Source organism: Vombatus ursinus, unplaced genomic scaffold, assembly GCF_900497805.2.
Source record: "Vombatus ursinus unplaced genomic scaffold, bare-nosed wombat genome assembly UNPS02015165.1, whole genome shotgun sequence".
Taxonomy (NCBI): domain Eukaryota; kingdom Metazoa; phylum Chordata; class Mammalia; order Diprotodontia; family Vombatidae; genus Vombatus; species Vombatus ursinus.
In genome coordinates, this window is record NW_020954943.1 from 280,871 (window position 1) to 304,136 (window position 23,266).

Sequence of the window (23,266 nt, forward strand, 5' to 3'; positions counted from 1 at the left end):
GGGGGGGGGGGGGGGCGGGGAGGACCTCGAGAAGGGATGAGAACCTTCAGGCCTCCGGAGCCGTCCCGGGAATGCACTAAGGGAAGGGCTGGAGAGGCTTGTTTGGGTCTATGTCCACAAGGTCTATGCCCCTTCTGGGGAGGAAGAGGGGGGAAGTGAGGAGAGAGCAGGAGGGGGGGAAAAAGAGGAGGGGGGAAAGGGGAGGGAGAGAGAGGAGGAGGAGGGAAGACGGAGGAAGGGGAGGAGGGGCTGGGGAGAGGAGGAAGGAAAAAAGAGGAGGGGGAGGAGGAGGGGGGGGAAAGGAGAGGAAGGGGGTGGGGAGAGAGGAGGAGGGAAAAAAGAGGAGGGGGGAGAGAAACAGGAAGGGGGGAGACAGGAGAAGGAGGGAAGAAAGAGGAGGGGGGAGACAGAGGAGGAAAGGGGGAAAGAAAAGGAGGGGGGAAGAGACAGGAAGACGAGGGGGTGGGAAGGGGTGACCAACATATAGAGAACCCACTAGGTGCCAGGCAGCATACAAAGGGCATTACAGATACTCTCATTCGATCCTCCTTACAGCCCTGGCCAGTACGTTATTTTCTCCATGTGACACATGAGCAAACTGAGGCAAACAAAAGTTTTAGCAACTTGCTCAAGGTTCCACAGCTATTAAGTAAGTGTCTGACACTGGATTTGAACTCAGGCCTGACTCACTTCCGGCCCAGTGCTCTGTGCATTAACCCTAACCCCAGCCGTCTATTGACTCAAGCATAAACCATTTACTTAATGATAAGACAAAAGAAAGAACTGTCACAACCCCACAGCGTACCACCCAGCAGGGTCACTGCTCCCACCCATGCATGAGTATCTGTGGGTGACAATGGACGTGAATCTATAGAAGCCAGAGGGAAGGAGGTGCACATAGTAGGTGCTCCATGCAGGGAGGCCTCTTACTCCTTGAAATATGAATATAGTAGGTACCCAATGAGTGCTTGTGGATTGATTAACGTATTAAATATCACATGCAAAAAAACAGCAACTTATAAAAAAAAATTTGCTTAATGAACTCAGAATCATTAGCAGTCACAAGCACAATGCAAGCCAAAAACAGGTAGTCATTCATAAGAAAAAATTCCCAATGGGAAACAGTTTTAATTTTTAAACTACAAAATTTAAATTAATTCTAATTTTTACATTAAGTTAAATTACTGGTTTATTATAATTAGATTTTTAAATTCATTGAAATTTTAATCATAAAACATCTGGACTCATTAGAAACAGTTCCTTTGAATAAACAAGAAACTTTATCAAAATGAGATTCTGGAAAGAAAGAAAAACATTTCCAAAAATTAGAAAAACTGAAATAACATTCAACTTAAAATTACCTCTCCTCGCTCCCTCCCCCCTAAAAAACCTACAAAGTGAGTGTGTCTTAGGCAGCGTAGCTTAACAGGAAAAACCAATGACAACCAGGCTCCGATCTGGAAGGGGCCTCTGAGCCATCTGACGCAGTCCCTTCATTTGACAGGTGAGGGTCAAGGCTCACATGGAGGAAATGATTTGCCTAATATCCCACAGGTAGTACAAGTGGGATAGAAACCCAGGTCCTCTGGCTCTTTTTAATCAATCAGGCATAACTTCGTTTGTTTTAAAGTCAATAAAAGGAACTGGTCTGGAAGCTGCAGGGCTCTAAGCATAAGTGTGTACACTGTCCTTTTGTTTTTTAATGTGCTACTGGCCCACCTCATCTTGGGGAAACTGTAATATGTACACTAATGACAGCAGTCCATCCTACATTTAGCCACCAAAGTGATTCTCCTAAAGCGCAGGTCTGAATACATCACCCAAAACACTGCAGTGGCACCCGATTGCCTCCAAGAGCAAATATGAAATCCAGTGTTTGGCATTCAAATCTCCTCATCACCTGCCCCCTCCTCCCTTTCCAGTTCCCACCACAACCTCTTAGATCCAAAAGACTTTGGCCTCCTGGCTATTCCTCAAACAAGACCCTCCATCTCTCTGCAGCAGGCCTTTGCTCTGGCCATCCCCCAAGCCTAGAATGCTTTCCCTCATTTGCTTCAACTACTGACCTCTCCAGCTTCCTTTAAGTCCCAACTAACAACCTTTCTGCAGGAAGCCTCCCCATCTCCTCTTAATTCCAGTGTTTTCCTTCCCTTGTTTCCTATTTGTCCTGTACAGAGCTTGCTTTGTATAGATTTGTTCACGTTTTCTTCCCCATTAGATCGTGAGCTCCTTGAGGAGTTGGAGGCATTTGGGTGTCTTTTGCCTCTTTTTCATCCCCAACACTTCGCACAGTGTCTGGCACATAGTAGGTGCTTAATAAATGTTTACTGATTGGTGAAGCTTGCCATAGCAGATTCAAGTTTTCCTTTTCTGTTCATTGTTTGTGCTGTATAGGACACAAACTCTGCTCCCATAATTCTCACTTCTTTTTAAAACTACTCAGAAACACTGTGTTGTGGCTCCATGTTCGCCTCAAATTCCAAAGAGTCTTCTGTCTCATTGAAGGGCAGCTCATTTTCCTTTGCTTTACAGTTTTTATTCATAAAGGGCTAGGGAGTGTTCAGGAAAGACTAGCCCCTCTGGTGCAAGGGCTGCTGCATCCTTTACAAAGCTGCTTTCCACCTTTGGTGTCCACCAGATCCACTCAGCTCTCCCCTGTGACTCCAAGAAGCGGTAACATGTGCAGTGGTAAAACCACTTCGGCAGATGGGCTAAACCAGGCTGAGGGTAACTGAAGGAGTCAGACACCCCTTCAAGCATGTGAAGACTCTTCTGGGTAGAATGGGATGAGAACAGTTTGTTCCCCATGCAGGTGGCTGACAGAAGCACTGTGGAGCACCTAGAGCTTAGTGAGAAATCAAAGACACCAAAGTCATCCACTGCATCCCAAGCCATCGTCAGTCGTCTTGAACTTTTGTCTTGCCACTGAACTTGGATAGCTAGAAGACAGGCTGAGGACTTTGAGCAACTCTGCTTCAATTAAATCCAACTTGTGCTTGAGCCAAAAGGCATCACCCATCCCATTTGCCATTTTTTACCTACCTTAAAGGCCTGTAGTGACAGATGAAGCAGCAGGTGTGGATACATTGGGAGTTGTAGTCACAACCCTGCACACAAGTGGCCCAGGCCATAGGATTGTCTTCTCACTGGATTGAAGCAGCAGTGGGATTTGGCAGCCCCTGCAAGTCTGAGTAGCCTTTCAAGGACCGAATTGCTCACCTCCTGAGGTGAGGAAGGGGCTGGAAAAGGTGCTCTAAAAATGACTTCACTCAACTTTGGCCTGCTTGCCATGGCAGGTGGGGATCCGACCCTGGGGTCAAAACAAATAAATGTACTTTTGAAAGTACCATTTCCTGATTCTACCATATTGGAGAGCAATTTGGAACTATGCCCAAAGGGCCATCAAAATGTGCATACCCTTTGACTTGGCAATAGCACTTCTAGGTCTATATCCCAAAGAGATCACGCAAATGGGAAAAGGACCCATATCTACAAAAATATTTATAGCAGCTCTTTCTGTGGTGGCAAAGAATTGGAAATTGAGGTGATATCCATCAATTGGAAAATGGCTGAACAAGTTGTGGTATATGAATGTAATGGAATACCATTGTGCTATAAGAAATGATGAACAGGCTGACTTCAGAAAAACCTGGAGAGACCTGTGTCGTCTGATGCTGAGTGAAGTGAGTAGAACCAGAACGTTGTACACAATAACAGCCACATTATGTGATGACTAATATTGATAAACTTAACCCTTCCCAGCAATGCAAAGATCTAAGACATCTACAAAGGCCTCATGATGGAAAATACTATCCATAAAGAAGAAAGAACTATGGAGTTTGAATGCAGATCGAAGCATACTATTTGCTATTTTTCTTCCGTTGAGTTGTGTTACCTCTTTCTGGTGGTTCCTCCTATTGATTCTAATTCTTACTTACAACATCACTAATGTGAAAATATGTTTAATTGGAATGTATATGTACAGCTTATATCAGAATGTGTGCCATCTTGGGAAGGGTGGTGGGGAGGGAGGGAGAGAAAAATTTTAAACTCAAAAGCATATGGAAGTGATTGTTGATAAATCAAAATAAATTAATTTAAAAAATAAAATAAAAGTACCCTTTCCATTTAACATGAGGCCTCCCAGGCCCTACCATCTTGTTAGAGGAACTACCTTTTCCTTACTCAATTCACAATAGGCAAATTTAATGAAGGATGTTGGTCTGACCCTGCATCATCCACTCAGTAGCTAGGGTCCAGTAACAGCTGAACAACTGCTTCTCAAAAGTAGTATAGAGAGGCCCTTTTGGGGAATGCACAGCTCCAGAAGCCTGATGGTCATTTGGTTTGGCCCCTCATAGATACCTGCCACAGACTCCATTCAGCTTGGTCTTTATGAAGATCTCTGAAAACATGGGGTCATAAAAGCTCAGTGAAGGAAAACTGTTGGATGGTTCACTTTTGTCCTTTCAGGATTGTATTCTGTTCCGGGCCCCAGTTAAAAAAGGGGTAGTTTTACAGGTGTTTCAGTAAATGTGGGCTTAGGTAGGTAGTGTGGATTTCCTAAAAACCTGAATTCACTAAGTTTTAGGGCTTCCCTTTCCAACTCTGGGAAAACAAATGGCAAAAGCTCATTTTGGAGTGTCCACATTAATGGGGTTCCCCTTATTCATGGTATTCCTCCAAATCTGACAGCAGGCTAGATTCTGGATTGTCTAAGAGTTGATTTCTCACACCTTTCTCTCAAGTGGGCTATCATACAATCTATGTCATCAGCAAGTTCAGTAAGCGTGATGTCATCAACGTAGTGTTATACATCAATATTTTCACAGAGTGAGGCCTTGCTCCACTTTTTGAACAACAGACTATGGTAGTATATATAATGGAGAGTTCAGGTAGTCCTGGGGGCAGATGATAAAAGGTATAATGAACTCCCTCCCAAGTGAAGGGAAAGGGCTTCTGATTACTCTCAGCTCTAGGAATAGGGAAAAAGATATCAGTGAGGTCAACAAACTCCTACCACTCAACCACTCCACGACACTAACTAGGTCATAGATGGCCTCAAACATTGGCATGACAATTTTGTTTTGTTTCATTTAGTCCAATGTAAAATTCCAGGTGCTACCTGCATTTCTCGTTGATCAGAGTGAATGTGAGGGGAGCAGGTACATTGAAATGCACTGGCCTCCTCTATCTCCATCCCTAGGGCAGAAATGGGATCCCATATCACTTAGTGTTGACTACTCAGAAAGGCTTGCACAATTCCAAGGGCAGTATGTAGTTCAGGGCTATTTACACAATTTTCAACCAAACTCTACTTAGCGGAGAATTGTTGACCCTACCAAAAACTGAAAAGAACATATACCTTATTCTAAGATGTGGAGAGAGAGAGGTGTTTGTGTCAAATCACTCCCCCCATTAATAACTTTAATTTAAGCTTTTTATAATCACCAGAATAACTTCCAAATATACCATCCACATAAAATCCTCTTCTGTAACAAAGGAAACAATTAAATAAAACCCAAAAGCCTTAAGTAATCACATCTGACAGTATATGCAATAGTTTATACCTCACCTCTCTAGTGAGAAGCTGGAGGTCCATTTCCTCCTCTTTTCTCTGGGAACAAAGTAGGTTAATACAATTGATCTGCAACATTTTAGAAACGGTTTAATTTTAATTGTAATCATTCTGCTTTATGTTCCTCTGGTTCTCCTTTTTCCTATATCAGTTCATACAATCTTTCCATGGCTCTCTGAATTTCTCATATTTATCATTTCTTGTTACACAGAAATATTCCAGCTCAAGTATACAGCAAAATTTGTGCAGTCATTCTACAACTGACACATACACAACTTATTTCTAGTTTTTTGCTATCCACTGCATCAAAAAAGCTGCTATAAATGGACCTTTGGGCATAAGTGGTGTAGTGGATAGAGGGTTGGGCCCGGAGTAAGGAAGACCTAAGTTCAAATCTGGCCTCAGATACTTAATAGCTGTGTGACCCTGAGCAAGTCACATAACTCTGTTTGTCTTGTTTCCTCATCTGTAAAATGAGCTAGAGAAGGAAATGGCATACCACTACAGTTTCTTTGCCAAGAAAACCCCAAATGGGGTCATGAAGAGTCAGACACAACCAAAATGACTGAACAAGAACATGAGACTTTTTTTTCCCTAGTGACCTTGGCACATGCTCAGTATTTGAATAACTGAGTCAAAAGGTTTGAACAGCTAAGAAATTTTTGGTATTTTGATGAGTATTCTATGAAATTTGTAAATTATTTTGAGAAGTATTTTTTTCATTATATTAGTCAGAAAAAACCATGAATACTGAATTCCATCCAATTATTTAACTTTTTAATTCACTTCTCAGAATTTTGTGGTTATCGATAATAAGGTCTTACAAAATCTTAGCTTAATTTCCAAATATGGGATGACATTTGTTACTCTGATGTCGAGTAAGTGATCCTCTCAGGCTGAAGGCCTTCCCACATTCATTACATTCATAAGGTTTCTCTCCAGTATGAATTGTCTGATGTCTAGTAAGGTGTTCTCTCCGACTGAAGGCCTTTCCACATTCAGTACATTTATGAGGCTTCTCTCCAGTATGAATTCTGTGATGCTGAGTAAGGTGTTCTTTCAGACGAAAAACCTTCCCACAGTCATTACATTCATAAGGTTTCTCTCCAGTGTGAATTCTCTGATGTCCAGTAAGATGTCCTCTCTGGCTGAAGAACTTCCCGCATTCGTTACATTTATAAGGTGTCTCTCCAGTATGAATACTCTGATGGAGAGTGAGTAGTTCTCTTGCATGGAAGGCCTTTCCACATTGATTACATTCATAAGGTTTCTCTCCAGTATGAATTCTCTGATGTACAGTAAGGTGTCCTCTCTGGCTAAAAGCCTTCCCACATTCATTACATTTATGTGGTTTCTCACCAGTATGAATACTCCAGTGGAGAGTAAGGAGTTCTTTTAAGTGGAAGGCCTTCCCACATTGATTGCATTCATAAGGTTTCTCTCCAGTATGAATCCTCTGATGTCGAGTAAGGTGTTCTCTTAGGCGGAAGGCTTTCCCACAGTCATTACATTCATAGGGTTTCTCTCCAGTATGAATCCTCTGATGTCGAGTAAGGTATTCTCTCAGGTGGAAAGCCTTTCCACATTCATTACACTCATAAGGCTTCTCTCCAGTATGAATCCTCTGATGTCTGGTAAGCTCTGTGCTCACATGAAAGGCTTTCCCACATTTATTACATTCATAAGGTTTCTCTCCAGTATGAATTCTCTGATGTCGAGTAAGCTCTGTACTCAAGTGGAAAGCTTTCCCACATGCATTACATTCATAAGGTTTCTCTCCAGTATGAATACTCTGATGTCGAGTAAATGATCCTCTCAGGCTAAAGACCTTCCCACATTCATTACACTCATAAGGCTTCTCTCCAGTATGAATAGTTTGATGTCGAGTAAATGATTCTCTCAGGCTAAAGGCCTTACCACATTCATTACATTTGTAAGGTTTCTCTCCAGTATGTATAATCTGATGTCGAGTAAGAAGTCCCCTCCGTCTGAAAAACTTCCCACATTCATTGCATTCGTAAGGTTTCTCTCCAGTATGAATTCTCTGATGTCGAGTTAGGTGTTCTTTCAGACGAAAGAGCTTCCCACAATCATGACATTTATAAGGTTTTTCTCCAGTGTGAATTCTCTGATGTAGATTAAGATGGCCTCTCTGGCTGAAGGCTTTTCCACATTCATCACATTTGTGAGGTTTTTCTCCAGTATGAATACTCTGATGGAGAGTAAGGAGTTCTCTCAGGTGGAATGCCTTCCCACATTCATTGCATTCATAAGGTTTCTCTCCAGTATGAATCCTCTGATGTCGAGTAAGGTGTTCTCTCAGGCGAAAAGCCTTCCCACAGTCATTACACTCAAAAGGTTTCTCTCCAGTATGAATTTTCTGATGCTGAGTAAGCTGTCCTTTCCGGTGGAAGGCCTTCCTACATCGATTACATTCATAAAGCTTCTCTCCAGTATAAATTGGCTGGTGATGAGGAAGCAGTGAACTCTGAAGGAAGGACTTCAAACAATGATTAGGTTTTTTCTCAGTGTGAATCCTCTGGTGGGAAGTAAGGGATGAACCATGGTTGAAGGGCTCCCCATATTCACTATATTCCAGTGTCTTTCCAGTGTGGATTCTCTGATGTTCAATTAGCTGTATAGTTTTGATGGAAGCCTTCTCAAATTTATTATATTTGGGGACTTCCTCATCAATGTCAATATTCTGATGGGAATTAATATATGGGCTGAAGCTGACAGTTTTCCCATCTTCATTAGAATCATCAGGTTTCTCTCTAGGATAAAGTCTATGGCATGCAATAAAGTCTGATGGAGAAGTGAAGGGTTCCTCACATTCATTATACCTAGAATCCATCTCCTTAGAGCAAATTCTATGGCACTTCCTAGGTTCTGAAGACAGAATGAAGTTCTTTCTGACTGAATCCCATCTGAGAAGGTCCTTTCCTACAAATACTCTCTGTCGTACAAAAAGCTCTGGGTCCAGACTGATGCTTTGGCCATGCTTGTTACCTTCACAGCTTCTCCCATCACTGGGTGTTTCCTTCTGGGTGACCTTTACTTGCTGAGAAGTTTTCTCCTCAATGCTCTGCTGCCTCCTTGATGTTACATCACAGGCCCAGGCTTCTTTCAAGCTGGAGACAGAGAAACCATCTCCTGTGAGTCTGTTTTCAGATGAATTCTCCACAGAAATGTGGAGTTTAGGATCAGACTTCTTGGTTTCACGCTTAGTCTCCCAATCTGGGGAAAAAAAAAAAGAAAGAAAAGAAAAAAGGAAAGAAAACGGAAACATCCTCTATACCTACCTGCTATACTCTTTAGTCCTATTTTGTGCTTCTTCCAAAAACAATTATTGTTAAACATTAAATAAAACAAGTAATACCTTGTTTGTATACTCATTCATAGTTTATTGCTTTCCTATTGATCCTCATAAGTTTTTGAGAGAGGGAGAAAAGGAGGGAAGACATTTATTGCAGTTTCTCATAGAAAACTGAGGCCTGGAGAAATGTTTTGAGTTTCCCACTGTCACGTGTTTAACTAGTAGAAAAACAAGAGCACGGGTTATCCTTATGGTCTCTTTGCCACACTGTGCTCCAGACAATGGAGCAAAGCTCAAAGTGCTTGGAAATAATTAAGCATTAGCTAGATGACTATAAGTCAGGGGTGTCTAGGGAAGACTCCTGCATTAAGTAGGAGGCCAAAGGGACCGCCCCTCAGTTTCAATGACAATCTTGGATTTGGATCCTAAGTCTTCTTTCTGCTTAGGATGATGAAAGTGAGAATACTGGGTCTAGTTAATCCAGTTTCTTTTCGATGTACTAGGGAATGTAATAGGGAACTCAGCACATGACTTGTAAAGGCAGAACTGCAGGCTAATGTTAAGTTTCACTGGAGACACGGATCAGATTTTAATTTAGATCTGAATAATATATTGCCAGGATGAAGCCTGGGGTGATGGACATAGCTTTAAGGGCAGTGTGATGAGGACTCTTGCTCCTTCAACTCCTTCTGCCTTCCCTCTTCAACTGTTTTGTATTTAACAATCTTGCCCATATTTTATATTTATTCTGTATTTACTGTGCATATGTTGATGCTCATGTATGTGTTCTCCCCCACAAAAATGTCAGATCCTGGTGAGAAAGGATGATGTCATTTTTAGAGTTTGTATCCCAGAGCTCAGAGCCTGACTCACAGCAGGCACTTAATAAATTACTGCATGAGTGATTAGCTCTGCTTTTTTTCAGTGTTGCTATACAATTCTTGCCTGTTCGTTTCTCTATATGAATTTCCTTAGAGTTGTGTTTAATTCCATTAAGAAACTCCTTGGTGTTTTCATTGGGATAGCATTCTAGGCTGTTTTACAGCAACTATGTTGTCATTCTGTTGTTCGTCCTTCATTTTGAAGAGATCATCATGAGGGGATGTCTTGACTTGCACGTAAATTAGATTAAAGCAAGGCAGAGTTGCATAAAATCGTCAGCCTCACCCCGTCTTTCAGAGTCATCAAAGTCCAGTGGTAAGACCAAAGTCAGGGTGATTGGTGATGGTCCGGGACGCAGGGGATGACCTTAGCAACTTCCATGTCTGACCAAGCTCTAAGTGCTCCACATCACCGGCTTCAGCCACCTTCATGGCCACTGGAAGAAACTGTTCACATACACCAAGGATAGACACCACCCTAACTCACCAATGCATTTCCTGTTAGTTACCTCAACCTGGTTTAACCTGTCTGCCAAGATGGTTTACCAGAGTGTAGCTGCTGTGCATACTATAGCTTCTTGGAGCCATAGTGAGAGTTGGGGAACATGCAGAAACCAAAAGTGGATGAGCAGCCCTGTAAATCAGTGTTCAATTGTCCTCTTTACTCTAATGAGACACCCATGAACACTGACTTCCCTCTCATCATTTAACTTGGACATGGCTTTACTTATCACTTATAGCATTTTGTAGCTGCCTTTGTATAAGTCTGATGGAGTCCTACCTACATCAACTCCCACATACAGGATGGTGGTGGTTATTATTCACAACGGGGTTCTCTTTTTGGGGATGCCTTCTTGATCTTCATGATGAGTAAATCATAGTGGTGATTAAGACTTTGTATCCTGTTCCTCGATGCTCTTAATTAGAGTCTCCACTAATTTTCTGAGCTGAAAACAAGAGGCTTTCTCCATATTATTGGGTCACCTCCATGTCATTTGGCCTATCTCTTACCAGTGGTAGACCAGCCACCAAATGTGGTCTTTCCTTTCCTATGGAGGCATTCAGAGATATCAGTCTGCAACTAAGACTTGCTTTGGTTTCCCCCCATTAGGGTCGGAAATGTGTTACTATTGTGGTTAGCTTTTCAATAGGTAGCTATCTTTCTGGCTGATTATTTAACTCCAAAAGCTTAATAACTTCTATTTCTAAGAAGTTTTATGCTTTTATTCATGTGACTTCATTTTAATTTTATTTCACTAGGGTACGAATAGGCAAGATATTTGTTATGATTTTGTCAAAGTTCCTACACATAAAAAAGAGAGAAATTAAAACAGGAGGAGGGCTGCTGAGGATATCACATCACAGAAAGGAGGGTCAGATATAGGGTACATCCTGGCTAGGCTTTGGGGTTGGTGGCCATGCCAGGGGTTTGGATGCTAGTCTTCCCGCTGTCTGCCTGAGTGACCTTGGCCAAGTCACTACACTCTCTGGGCCTCAGTTTCTTCACCTGTAACACGAGGGGGTCAGAATAGGAGGCCCGAGGGCCCTGCCAACTCTACATCTGGGATCCCAAGAGCCTTCTCTGAGACTGGGAATTGTCAGGAGACTGACTTGCTGAGGTGGCAGGGAATGGCCCTCCTTTGGCTGACACACAGTGGGGGCTTTTCCTCAGAGGCCTGGGCAGCTCTGAGCAGAGGCTCCTGTTCAACTCTATGGAAGGGACTGCACTGACTGATCAGTGAAGACACTGTTGTCAAGGACTCCCCTGCCTGGGGGTCAGTCACTCACTCACCTGGACAGCTGCTCCCTGGGACTCTCCTCTCTGGTATCCAAGGAGCCTCCCTTCGCTCCAGCTGGCGGATCACCTGGGGCTTAGACATGGCGAGTCCTGCTCAAAGGAAGTGGGAGCCTTGGGGTAAGGTTCCAACCAAGCTTAGCTGCCCCAAGCTTCACCCCAGCAAAGATGAAAGGAATACCAGATGATGCAGAGATTCAAGAAAAACTAGAGAGAAAACTTCCATGCAAGGAGATGGCTGGAGCCTGTGGGTGTTCTGCTCAGAAATAAGTCAGGGAATCTGACGCGAGCCTGATGTTTCATCTCCTGACTCGGTATATGTGTGGGACCTGGACCTGGACATACCATCCAAGAAAGCCACAGAGGGCAGAGCCTGGCTTGGGCAGAAGGCCTCAGTCCCGGGGCTGAAGTCAGGAGTAACTAAAAGAAAAGTCATACACAACTCAAGGGGTAAACCCAGGTGATCAGAATCCACAGTAAGTTCCAGCAGAAGCACAAGGACTCCACGAGTACAGAAATGAAGCCGAAGGGAAAGGGCTGCTCTGTGCTCCCTGTCCTGCCCTTCCACTAACCCCCACTCCCTCCTGATGACGTGGCATCCTCAGTGTGACGGGAGTAGCACGTCCTTCCTTGGCTTCCTGCTCTCATGCAAGGGGTCTCAAGCACAGGTAGAGAGTGGCTTTTTCTGTGCCAACATCTGATCTGAACCAAGAGGGCACATTTAGGGTCAGAGTGCCCACAACACCTGGGCACCCTTCCCAGCCCGAGTCTGAGTGCTCTGTTCTACACAAAGCCTACCCTGACTCTGTCCCTCCTAGGACTCTCACTAAGACCCCCAGAAATCATTGATATTTTCTTAACTGTAAGAAGTCAACAACATGTTGTTTATGAGACACACACCTGAAGCAGAAAAATATGCACAAAATTAAAACATAGCAATGGAACAGAAATCTATCATACTTCTGCTAAAGCACAAGAGGCAGGGGTCACAATCACGAATGCATGATTCCCTCAGACCAAAGAGGAAGAGGACTCCTTACTCTCTGAAGACCAAACAGTCCCCTCTAAGCCTTTTCCCAAGGAAGGACCCAAGGACCCCTCTGGGGACTGAGGAGGGGGAGGCAAAGCCTGAGTCCGAGGGGGAAGCCGTGCTCACCCAGGCAGAGCAGGTTCCGGTAGGTCTCCAGCATCACGTCTCGGTACAGCTCCTTCTGGGAAGGGTCCAGGTAAGCCCACTGCTCCCTTGTGAAGACCACCGCCACATCTTGGAAGGTCACTGGCTCCTGAAACACCAAATGCCTTTGTTTGTGCGTGTCCAGGGACCAGCCCTCAAATGAACCTGGGAGTAAAGGGCCCAGACAGTGGGGGAGGGTTGTGTAGTTCTCAGGCATTTGGCCTCACTATAATACAAGCCAAATATTTATCAATGCTTCAGTTTGTAACAGTTTCTGAACCATGCGATAAAAGAATAATCACTATGAGAGAAACAGTAGAGCAGTAGAAGAAGGTTGGATTTGAAGTTAGAGGTCCTGGGTTCAAATCCTGGCTATCTTACTTTCTGCCTGGGTGACTTTGGACAAATCACCTAATCTCCCTGGGCCTCAGTTTCCTCACCTAAAAGATGAGGGGGTTAATCACCATTCCACCTCAAGAACTAGGATCCAACATCGAGTGATTCTCATATTTCTATTTTTTGCTTTTTCAGGGAAGAAGTCATCATTCAAGGGCCCAGAGGATCCAGACCATCCCCCCCACAAAAAAAACAAAACTCCATCAGGGCTTAGAGGTGTGTGACTCTCCTAGCTAGGCCACAGAAAGATGCCTCCAGATGTCTCTATCCAGCCCAGGCATCCACAGAAGGTCCCCTGTATTCCTTTCAGAGACTGTGGGAGAGGTGAGCTGCTGGGCCATGTGGACAGCTAAGCCTTCAGGGTGGTCCTAGGGTTCCTGGTTTTAGGGAAGATCCAGTGTAATGCTCTAAAACAAAGAGCCTAAGGTCAACTCAGTACCAACAGGGCCCCAAGCCAGCTGAGCATAGAGCCTCAGCCTCAGGACTTCTGGGGAAGACTCCAAGGGGCACCAGAGGGAGAAAAGTTCCAGGCAAAATCCAGCCTGGTCATTCTCAAAAGCAAGTGGCCAGAGCCCTGTCCAAGAATACTCCAAGCCCAGCAGCAGGGATGAAGGACCCCATGGGAAACCTACAGCAGGGAGAGGTCTCAGGAGAGGATGGAGCCCCCAGGAAGAGACCTAAAGTCTCTTGAAGGAGGGACCTAGTCTGGCCCATTCTACTCAGGATCCAGCAGACCCTGGCCTTCAGGTGCATAACTTGACCCAAGTGCAGTCTCATCTTTCCATGAGCAAACCAAGGAAAATACCAACCACCACGAGGAGATACCTTGGCTGGAGGAAAAATCAGGGGACAAAACAGAGAGGATAGTGATCTCTTGGCAAGACTGGGGAAAGCCTTATAAAAAAATGCCTTGCATTTTTTTTCTAAGACACTGCAGGAATATTTGAAGAAATGAATCAAGAGATACAGAAGTTACAAAGGAAGGAATAGGAAGGAAAACTGATGTCTTAGAACACAGGGTAGAAAACCTCAGATAAGAACTGAATGCTCTGAAAATTAGAATGTGCTAGACATGACAATGACTGAACAACACAGTGAGGAGAAAAAGAAAGAAAGAAAGAAAGAAGGAAAGAAAGAAGAAGGAAGGAAAGAAGGAAGGAAAGAAGGAAGGAAAGAAAGAAAGAAGGAAAGAAAGAAGAAGGAAGGAAAGAAAGAAGGAAAGAAAGAAGAAAAAAAGAAGGAAGGAAAGAAGGAAAGAAAGAAAGGAAGAACACTACAAGAAGCAACCTGGTCTCCTAGACTTGGCTATTGATTTACTGTTGTTTGTCCTTCGTTCTCAAAGGGGACCACGAGGCCATTCTTTGCCTCATTTCCTATGTAGCCTCAACATGAATATTATGAGCAAAAGAAAATATCAGACTTCTTTGTGATTTTTCTGCCATTTTTCAGTCATGTCTGACTCTCTGTGACCCCATTTGGGGTTTTCTTTTCTTTTCTTTTCTTTTCTTTTTAGGCAATTGGGGTTAAGTGACTTGCCCAGAGTCACACAGCTAGTGTCAAGTGTTTGGTCTTAGGCCAGATTTGAACTCAGGTCTTCCTGACTTCAGGGCCAGTGCTCTATCCACTGCACTACCTAGCTGCTCCATTTGGGGTTTTCTGGTCAGATATATTGGAGTGGTTTGCCTTTTCCTTCTCCAGTGCATTTTACAGTTGAAGAAACTGAAGCAAACAGGGTGAAGTGACCTGTCCAGGGTCACACAGCTAATATGTGTCTGAGGCCAGATTTGAACTCAGTTCCTCCTGACTCCAGGGCAAGTGTTCTATCCACTGTGCACCCTAGCCTTTTAGGAAATTTTAACAAAACTGCCCAGAACTCAGGAAGAGAGCAAAGTGAAAATAGAAAGAATCCACCAGTCACCTCTAAAAAGAAACTCCAAAATGAAAACTCCCAGGAACATAAGCCAAAACCAAAAGTATCTAGGTTAAAAAAAAAAAAATGTTCCAAGCAGCCAAATCAAGGAATCACAATAAGGATTACACAAAACTTAGCAGCCACAACTGTAAAGAAAGGAGACCTCAGAATATTGCAACAAGTAAGAGATAAAGGTTTACAACTAAGATTGACCTATCCAGCAAACCTACAGGGGGAAAGTGGACCTTTAACAGAAGAGAGGATTTCCAAGTGTTTCTGATGAAAAAACCAGAACTGAACAGAGATTTGGAAATGGAAATGCAGGTACCATGAGAAACATCGAAAAGTTCACGTATTTGTATACCTGAAAGGAAATATGTGAGAATAAAAATTGTATACAAGTTAACAGGGGAAATGACAAATATCCTCTCAGAATTTTGATATATTTAAAAATTATAGAGAAAAGGTAAAACAAGAGAGCATCTATGCAGGTTTTGTCGTTTTAATTATTTTAGAAGGCAAAAATAAAATGGATGTGGGATTATAATGGTGAGATGAGGAGGAAGTGGAAGAAAATTACTATTGCATAATACGGGTTCATCAAATGAAGAGTATAGTTACAGAAGAAGCGGTGGTGGAATGAGCATTCTATGAATCATAATTTCATCTGAATAGCATAAAGGAAAATTGAGTAAAATCACAGTCAATTCCTCAATGAATATTTGTTAAGCACCAACTATGGCCAGGCACTATGCTAAGTGCTGCAGATACAAAAAGAAACAAAAAAATAGTTCCTGCCCTCAAAGAGCTCACAATCTAAATAAAGAGACAACAAGCAAAACTGTACAAACAAGACAGATAAAAGATAAATAGGAAATAATGAGATGGAATAATAAAGAGGGGCTGGGGAAAGCTTCCTATGGAAGTCAGGGAGGTCAATATGTGAAAATGAGGAGGGAGAATACTCCAAGCATGAGGGATGGCCAGTGAGAAACCCCAGAGCCAAGAAATGAAGGGTCTTGTTTATGGGACAGTCAGGAAATTAGGGTCGTTGGATCAAAGAGTATATGTTAGGAAGTAAGGTTTAAGAAGACTGGAAAAGCTAAGATACGGAGGGCTTTGAAGGCTAGAGAGCATTTTGTATTTGCTCCTAAGTTGAAGGCAACATGTCTGGACCTGTGCTTTAGGAAAGTCACTCTGCCGAGTGAATAGAGGATGAGACAGGCCAACTGACCACCAGGCTATTACAATGGTCCAGGCATGAGATCATGAGGGCCGGTACCGAAGGGAGGCAAGGTCAGAAGAGAGAACATTAAGATGTCGCAAAGGAGAAATCAATAGGTTGGATATGGAGTGGAGGAGAGGGGTGGAGAGCAAGGAATCCAGGGTGACTCGTAGGTTGTGAGCCTGAGTGACTGAGGGGAGAGAGCTCTGCCTCCTCATCTACATTAATAAGGAAGGTAGGAAGGGTTTGGGGAAAGAAATGATTTGTTTTGAATATGCTGAGTTTAAAATGTCCACTGGACATCCAGTTTGAGATGTCTGCAAGATCAGTTGGCGATGTAACATTGGAGGTCAGAAGAGACTGGTGCAGGAAAAGATTTGAGAATCATCAGCTTAGAGATGTCAATTAAATCCATGAGAGCTGATGACATCACCGAGTGAAGTAGGACAGAGGGAGAAGAAGGCCCAGGACAGAACCTGAGAGACATCTGTGCTTAGAGGGTTCTGGAGGAGGATCTAGGAAAGAAGACTGAGAAGGAGAGGTATCCCGAAAGTCTAGAGAGGAGATCTTGAATATCAAGGAGAAAAAGATGAACATTGATCAAAGCCTGCAGAGAGGTCAATGAGGAATTAGGATAGACAAATGACCATTGGATTTGGCTCAAAGAGATCACTGGCCACTGTGGAAATAGCAGTTCTGGTAAAATGATGAGGTCAAAAGTCAGATTGTAAGGGATTAAGAGAGTGAGAAGAGAGAAAGTGGAGGCACCAATTGCAAATGGCCTTTTTGAGGAGTTTAGCCAAAAAAAAAATATTAGGGCAATAGTTAGAAGGGAGTGATCAAATGAGGGTTTATTCACAATGGTGAGGCATGAACATGTGTGTAGGCAGTAGAAAGGAGTCACCTTTGTCCAGCAGCACATGTAGGCATGAAGGCAACAAATGATGGGAGTGATCCAAAGCTGAAGCCTGGCTGAGCACAATCGATGATGTGATAGGGGGCTGGGGGTTCAAAAGAAGACAGTGTGAAGTTGGATTGGTTCACCAAGGGTCAAGATAGGAAAAAGAAGGCGATGAATATGGGAGAGATGGACAGGGAGAGAACTGAGGTGCTGAGACTGGAGGTGTGGAGGACTAATAGTTTCGTTAAGGAGGGTGAGATGGGAAGCTACTAGATTGTGGTTAGAAAAGGGGATTTCAGAACTCTTGAATATGGAAGAAGTACATTTGTGAGTGGTGGGAAGATTAAGAGTGTGACGACCACCTTTGCGTGTGGCTGAGGTGGTTGGAGCAGTAGCTCATAAGAGGTGAGTAGACTGAAGAACTGAGTGGTTACTGTGTTTGAGAGAGAGTTAATACATATGTTGAAGTCCCCTACTACCAGGGCAGTACTTAACTTATTGAAGGAGGTAGGAGTGACCAGGAGCTCTGCAGAAAACAGCTGCAAGGATTTTCATTGGATGGTAAAGATGACCAGCAAAGATAACTGAGTGATGGAGGTAGGGAGAGAACCTGGAAGCGATAATGGGGAGAGAGGAATATTCCAACTCCTCCGCCTCATCCAGTGAGTCAAAGGGAATGAGGTGCAGCCAATAAAACCAGCAAAATTCACTGAGCAGAGCTAGAAAGAGAAAGTCTATTCAAAACAACTACAGAAGGTATAAAACCCTAGGGCAAGGAGGCAGCTAGGTGGAGTCAGGAGGATCTGAGTTCAAATCTGCCTTCAGACACTTCCTAGCTAGCTGTGTGACCTTGGGCAAGTCACTTAACTTAACCCCCATTGCCTAAAAACAAAAACAAACAAATAAAAACCACTAGGGTATACATTCTCCAAGATTAAGGAATCTTAACTATTAAGCACTTTGCAGACACAGACCTAAATCATTGAATAAATATTAATTGTTCGTGGGTAGGTCAAGCCAATATAATTTAAATGACAACTGTACCAAACTCCCAAAAGAATATTTTATAGAGCTAGTAAAAATTACAAAATTCCTATCGAGGAACAAAAGGTCAAGAATCTCAAGAGAAATAATGAAGAAAAAAAAAAGTGGGAAGGAAAGACGTTAATCAGTACCAAATATTAAATTACACTACAAAGCAACAATCATGAAAATGATTTGACACTTGTTTTAAAAAAGAGAGAAGAGAGAGAGAGGGAGAGGGAGGAAGGGAAGAAGGAAGGAAGGGAGGGAGGGAGGAAGGGACAAAGAAAGGGAAAGAGAAAGAAAGAAAGATCAATTAGTGGAACCAATCAGGTATACAACATGCAGGGGAAAATAAACACAGTAGAATAGTAGTTGATAAACCTAAAGACCTAATTACTGGGGAAAGTTTTGAAAAAAAAAAACTGCTGAGAAAACAAGATAGTAGTCTGACAAAAATTAGGTTTAGCTCAAGACCTCACATCATACACCAAGATAAACTCTAAATAGATACATGACCTAGTCACATTATAAACAAATTGAACGAGCAATGAAGAAATTACTTTTTGGATCTATGGATAGGGGAAGAGTTTATAACTAAATAAGTGATAAAGAAGATCACACAAGCTTAAATTGAAAATTCTAATTTACAAAATTAAAATTTTTTTTGCTCAACAAATCTAATATAGTAAAAATTAAAAGGGCAACAGGTAACTGGGGAAAAAAATCTTTGCAACATGTTTCTCTGTTACAGGTCTCATTTTTAAGATTATATATAAGGATTTATTCAAATGTATTAAGAGCCATTTCTCAATAGATAAAAGGTTAGAGAACATGAAAAAGCAATTTTTAAAGCAAGAAATTCAAACTACCAATAATGGTGAAAAAAGAGCTGTAACTCCTTAATAATTAGGGAAATGCAGATTAAAATAACTTTGAAGATGCTCCTCACATCTATCAAACTGCTGAGGACAAAAAAGGAAACTGACACAGGCTGGAGGAGCTATGGGGGCACACTGTTGGTGGGGCTGTCCACAGCAGTACAGCCAAATCTGGACAGCACCTGGGAATGATGCCCCAAAGGTACCAAGCTGGGCCCTGGCTGTACTGCTCCTGAACCTAGTCACAAAGAAATCAAGAAGGGAAAAAGAACTCCCATGTGCAAAAATATTTAAAGAAGCTCTTTCTGTGATAGTCAAAACTTGGAAACTAAGGGGTTGCCATCTCTTTGGGGAATGAATGCCCAAATTGCCACCTATGAATGTAACAGAATATGACTGTGCCAGGAGAAACAATGAAGTGTATGCTTTAGGAAGAAACTGGAAAGATCTCTATGAACTGGTGTGGTATGAACGAAGTCAGCAAAACTTGGAAAATATTTATCCTATGATAACATGATACAGAAAAACAACTCTGAAAGACCCACACTGGGGAAAGCTCCCTCTAAGTTACCCTTCACCTGTTTTATGGCTTTGCTTTCTGATGGCAACACCCCCTCCCCCCCAGAGCCCTTCAGGTTAGAATAGAATGGAGCGCCCGGCCCCCCGGCCCCCCGAAGGGGACACTTGTCTCCCTTTTCCGGAGGCTCTCTGGACCTCTCACCTACCCCAGCTGACACAACACAGGCAAACACAAGATACAAATATTCAGCCTTTATTTATTCTTGGTTTCCTCCTCTTGGCTTGGAATGGGAAGGACCTGGAGGCAGGAAGAAGCCTGGGGATTATTCTACTAAGGATCCAGAACCTCAGAGCTTGGAAGAGGCACCAGAGACAATGGGAGGGAGCTCGGTGCAGTGACAAGAGGGTTCAATCAAAGGAACAGGGCCCGAGTTCAAGTCTGACATTCGAGACTTCCAACTAGTGTCACCTTGGGTAACTCCTGACCTCTCTGGCCCCATTTCCTCACCTGTAAAATGAGGGAGATGGACTAGATGGCCTTGGAGGTCCCTTCTAGGGGGAGATATAGGTCTTAGGGCTGCAAACTCTACAGCTTCCCTAACAAGGGATCAGCTGGGCTCCAGGGGAAACCCACCAGGGCTGGGGAACTCACTACCTAATAGAGCCTGCAGCCCTTCTGGATGGCTCCAACGCTGGGGAGCTATTCCTGACACCAAGCCCAAACAGAACCCGTCAGACCGCACAAATTTGGTAACAGTTCTCATGGCCTCCCCAAGAAAAGCACACTTCTTCAAAGTCCCCCCCCATGACATGAGCCCCAGGCCCTTTCCCTCCCTGGTCCTCTGCACTGGACACCTGCTTGCTGCTCCGCCCTTCGTTGGGCCTGGGACATCACTGGTTTGGGGACTGATCTCCTCCCTCAGCACCTTCCCCTCCCGGCCTTCTCCCGTCCAACCCCATCCAGAGCATCCAACCAAGGCATGGGAAAGGCTCCTCCAACTCTTCTTACATGTCAGGCTCTCAGGCTATCCATCTCCCATCCCTCATTCTGCCCACCATCTGTGGGAGTCCTACGAGTCTTTCCCAATACCCCATAAGCTATGTGGGTCACCACTGAACTAGGAGTCTTTCTGCTACTGCCCTGGATAACCCACAACTCTGATGCCTCAGAACAAGGTGTGTGACCACGTATCACTGCTCCAAGAACGTGTGTGTGTTTCAGCAGAAGGTGGGTCTTTGGAAGCAAAAAGAAGCCCAGAAGGGTTACGACCATGTTAAATTCAATGTATATTTTATAAACAAAGTATGTAACAGAAATTTAGTTTCATGTGAATCTTTTTTCTTGTTTCTCCTTATGTATTGGAATGTCTCTGGAGGTGTAATAGTGGTTCTGGATTCAAATTCTGGACCTGCAATTTACAATGACTAAATCCTTGGGCAAGCTGCATACCTGAACAGAGCCTCAGTTTCCCTTCTGTAAAATAAGCAAGCTGCACTAGATGACGGAGGCTTTTCCAGCTCTAAATATATAGCTGTGTTGGGCTCAGGCTAGGGGGCCATCTCTGGAGGCAGGAACCCCCCACTCACCTGGTGAGCCCTGGCTGTCAGGAGCACAGGGGCCATTCCAGTGTCCAGAGCTTATTCCTCTCGAGGAAGGGCAGAGAGCTGGGGAAGAAAACGAAACCATGAGTGGGCCTGGTCCTGCCTCACAGGGGCCTGAGATAGGGGCTAGAGAATACTCCCAAAAAGCCCTCTTCTCAAACCCTCTTTTTGGGGGGGGGGGTGAGGCAATTGGGGTCAAGTGACTTGCCCAGAGTCAAACAGCTAGGAAGTGCCATCTAGCTGCCCCCCTCACCTCAATTCTTTAGCATTATGTACTGCATGCTGGGGATACAAGAAGAAAAGAAAGCGCACCCTGCCCTCCAAAAGCTTACATTACCCTAGGAGAGGCAGGAAAATATGGTCTAAGAAGACTGGACTGAGAATCGGGAAAGACTTGGGTTCGATTCCATGTCCAAGCGGAAGAATGACCTCCCTGAGCCTCAGCTTCCTCACCTAGGCCCACCTGCTTCGGAGGGCTGGTTTGGGCTTGAGGGCCATTGACATCAGCTGTTACTTAGGGGTGGGGACCCTGTGGCCTTCTAGGTCCTCGGGCGCAGCCGTTGTGACTGAGTCTAAGCCGTACAGAACAAACCCCTTTATTAAGGGGATCTGTGAAGGCTGCATTCAGGCAAAGGGCCCGAAAACCTATGCAAACCCCTGAAACCTACGCAAAGTGCTATGCAAACCTTCAAGCCCCAAGCGCTGGCCACTGCTGTTATCATCACCATCATCACCACCATTATTGTTTCCAAGGAAAATGAAGGCTGGGCAACAATCCAAGGAGAGAAGGCGGTGGCATGGGGGCTCTCTGTCCTAGAACTGAGGAGAAGGAGGGGAAGGAGGGAAAGAAAGGGGAAGAAGAGGGGGCTGGGGAAGGGGACGGAGGGGGAGGAGGGGTGAGGGAAGGAGGGAGGAAGAGGAGGAGGAGGAGGGGAGGGGTGAGGGGCGGGGGACAGCAGGCCGAGGTCACGGGCAGGGCACAGCAGGCGCAGCCGGACGCTAGACACTGGACACTGACCGGGAACTGCCCTCAGACACCCCTGGGTCCTACCCGAGGAAGGACCCAGAAAGCAGGAGGAAGCGGAAGTCACGTGGAGAACCCACCAATGAGCCGCTCCGCTGGGCGGGACCTGCCGACGTTTCCACGGCAACCACTTTGTAGTCGACGGCAGCCAAGGACCGGCGCGCCGGGCTTTCTGGGAAATGTAGTCTTGAGACACGGGAGGGCGGTGCGCACGCACCCGTCTTTAGCAGCTGTGCGGCCTGGGCTGCTGCCGCCCTGGGGTCCTGGCCCTGCCCCGCGGGAGGAGGACGGGGCTGGGGAAACCTTTGAACGAGGCCGAAGCTGGGGTGGGGCGCTGCTCGGGTCTTCCTGCTGCCTTGCCTTTCGTACCCGTAGAGCTGCAGAGTCAAATGGTCAAGGCTGGGCGCGGGGTGGGGCAGTGGCCCCCACTGGCTGCGGGGTCAGAGGTTGTGGGTTCAGGTCCTGACTCGGGCCCAGGCCCTGAGGGGCAGCCCCCAGACCGTCAAGGAAGGGGGGTCATCGGGGCTCCATAAGCGAAGGTGTTAGGAAACGCGGCGACGGCGAGCCGGGCGGGTCCGTGACGTCATGCGTGTTGCCCGCGCCTTTCCCTGCGGCTGCCGCCGGCCCTCGTGGTGTTCCGAGGGTCCGAGCCGGGCAGGGGGGCTGCTCAGAGGAGGAGGGCCCGACATATGCTCCCAGGGCTCGGAAGCCAATGGCCGGCAGAGGCGCAGGACGTGACCGTGGTTCAGTCTGCGTGTCCTTCTAGGCGTGAAAGTGAAGAGGACGCCCCACGCCCCGCGCGTCCTTCGAGGCCCCTGAAGGAAAGTGGCCTCGCTGAGCGAGGTTCTCTGGGGAGCCCTCCCCGACTCCTCGGGCTTCCATGGGATGCCACCTGGAGCCAGCTCAGTGACCCCTCTCCCCCAGTAATAAAAATTGAGAAAAAGAAATCAAGAATCAAACAATTCGCAGACCCCTGGCTCTGTTTTTGCTAGGGATCTGATGTCAGTTTTCTGTCATCTTGACAAGTGAACCTCCACAC

General features: G+C 44.9%; 1 protein-coding gene across 1 annotated transcript; it reads right to left on the reverse strand.

The window, feature by feature from the left end:
* Positions 1 to 6,333: 6,333 nt before the first annotated feature.
* Positions 6,334 to 22,242, reverse strand: LOC114031371 (zinc finger protein 665-like). The gene is made up of 5 exons (XM_027846429.1): positions 21,890 to 22,242; positions 21,189 to 21,266; positions 12,727 to 12,853; positions 11,568 to 11,663; positions 6,334 to 8,815 (listed from the first exon to the last, which is right to left on the reverse strand). Exons 2-5 carry the CDS (start codon positions 21,222 to 21,224, stop codon positions 6,414 to 6,416), a joined length of 2,661 nt encoding a protein of 886 aa, XP_027702230.1. The 5' UTR covers positions 21,225 to 21,266; positions 21,890 to 22,242; the 3' UTR covers positions 6,334 to 6,413.
* Between the last annotated feature and the right edge of the window lie 1,024 nt (positions 22,243 to 23,266).

Bases quoted from the DNA above. Each gene is read 5' to 3' on its own strand.
- LOC114031371 (XM_027846429.1), bottom strand. From the start codon at position 21,224: ATGGCCCCTGTGCTCCTGACAGCCAGGGCTCACCAG. The intron at 12,854-21,188 runs GTGAGTGGGGGG...TTGGTGTTTCAG, and splicing joins TGACAGCCAGGGCTCACCAG to GAGCCAGTGACCTTCCAAGA. The intron at 8,816-11,567 runs GTGAGTGAGTGA...TTTTTTCCCCAG, and splicing joins CCCAGGGAGCAGCTGTCCAG to ATTGGGAGACTAAGCGTGAA.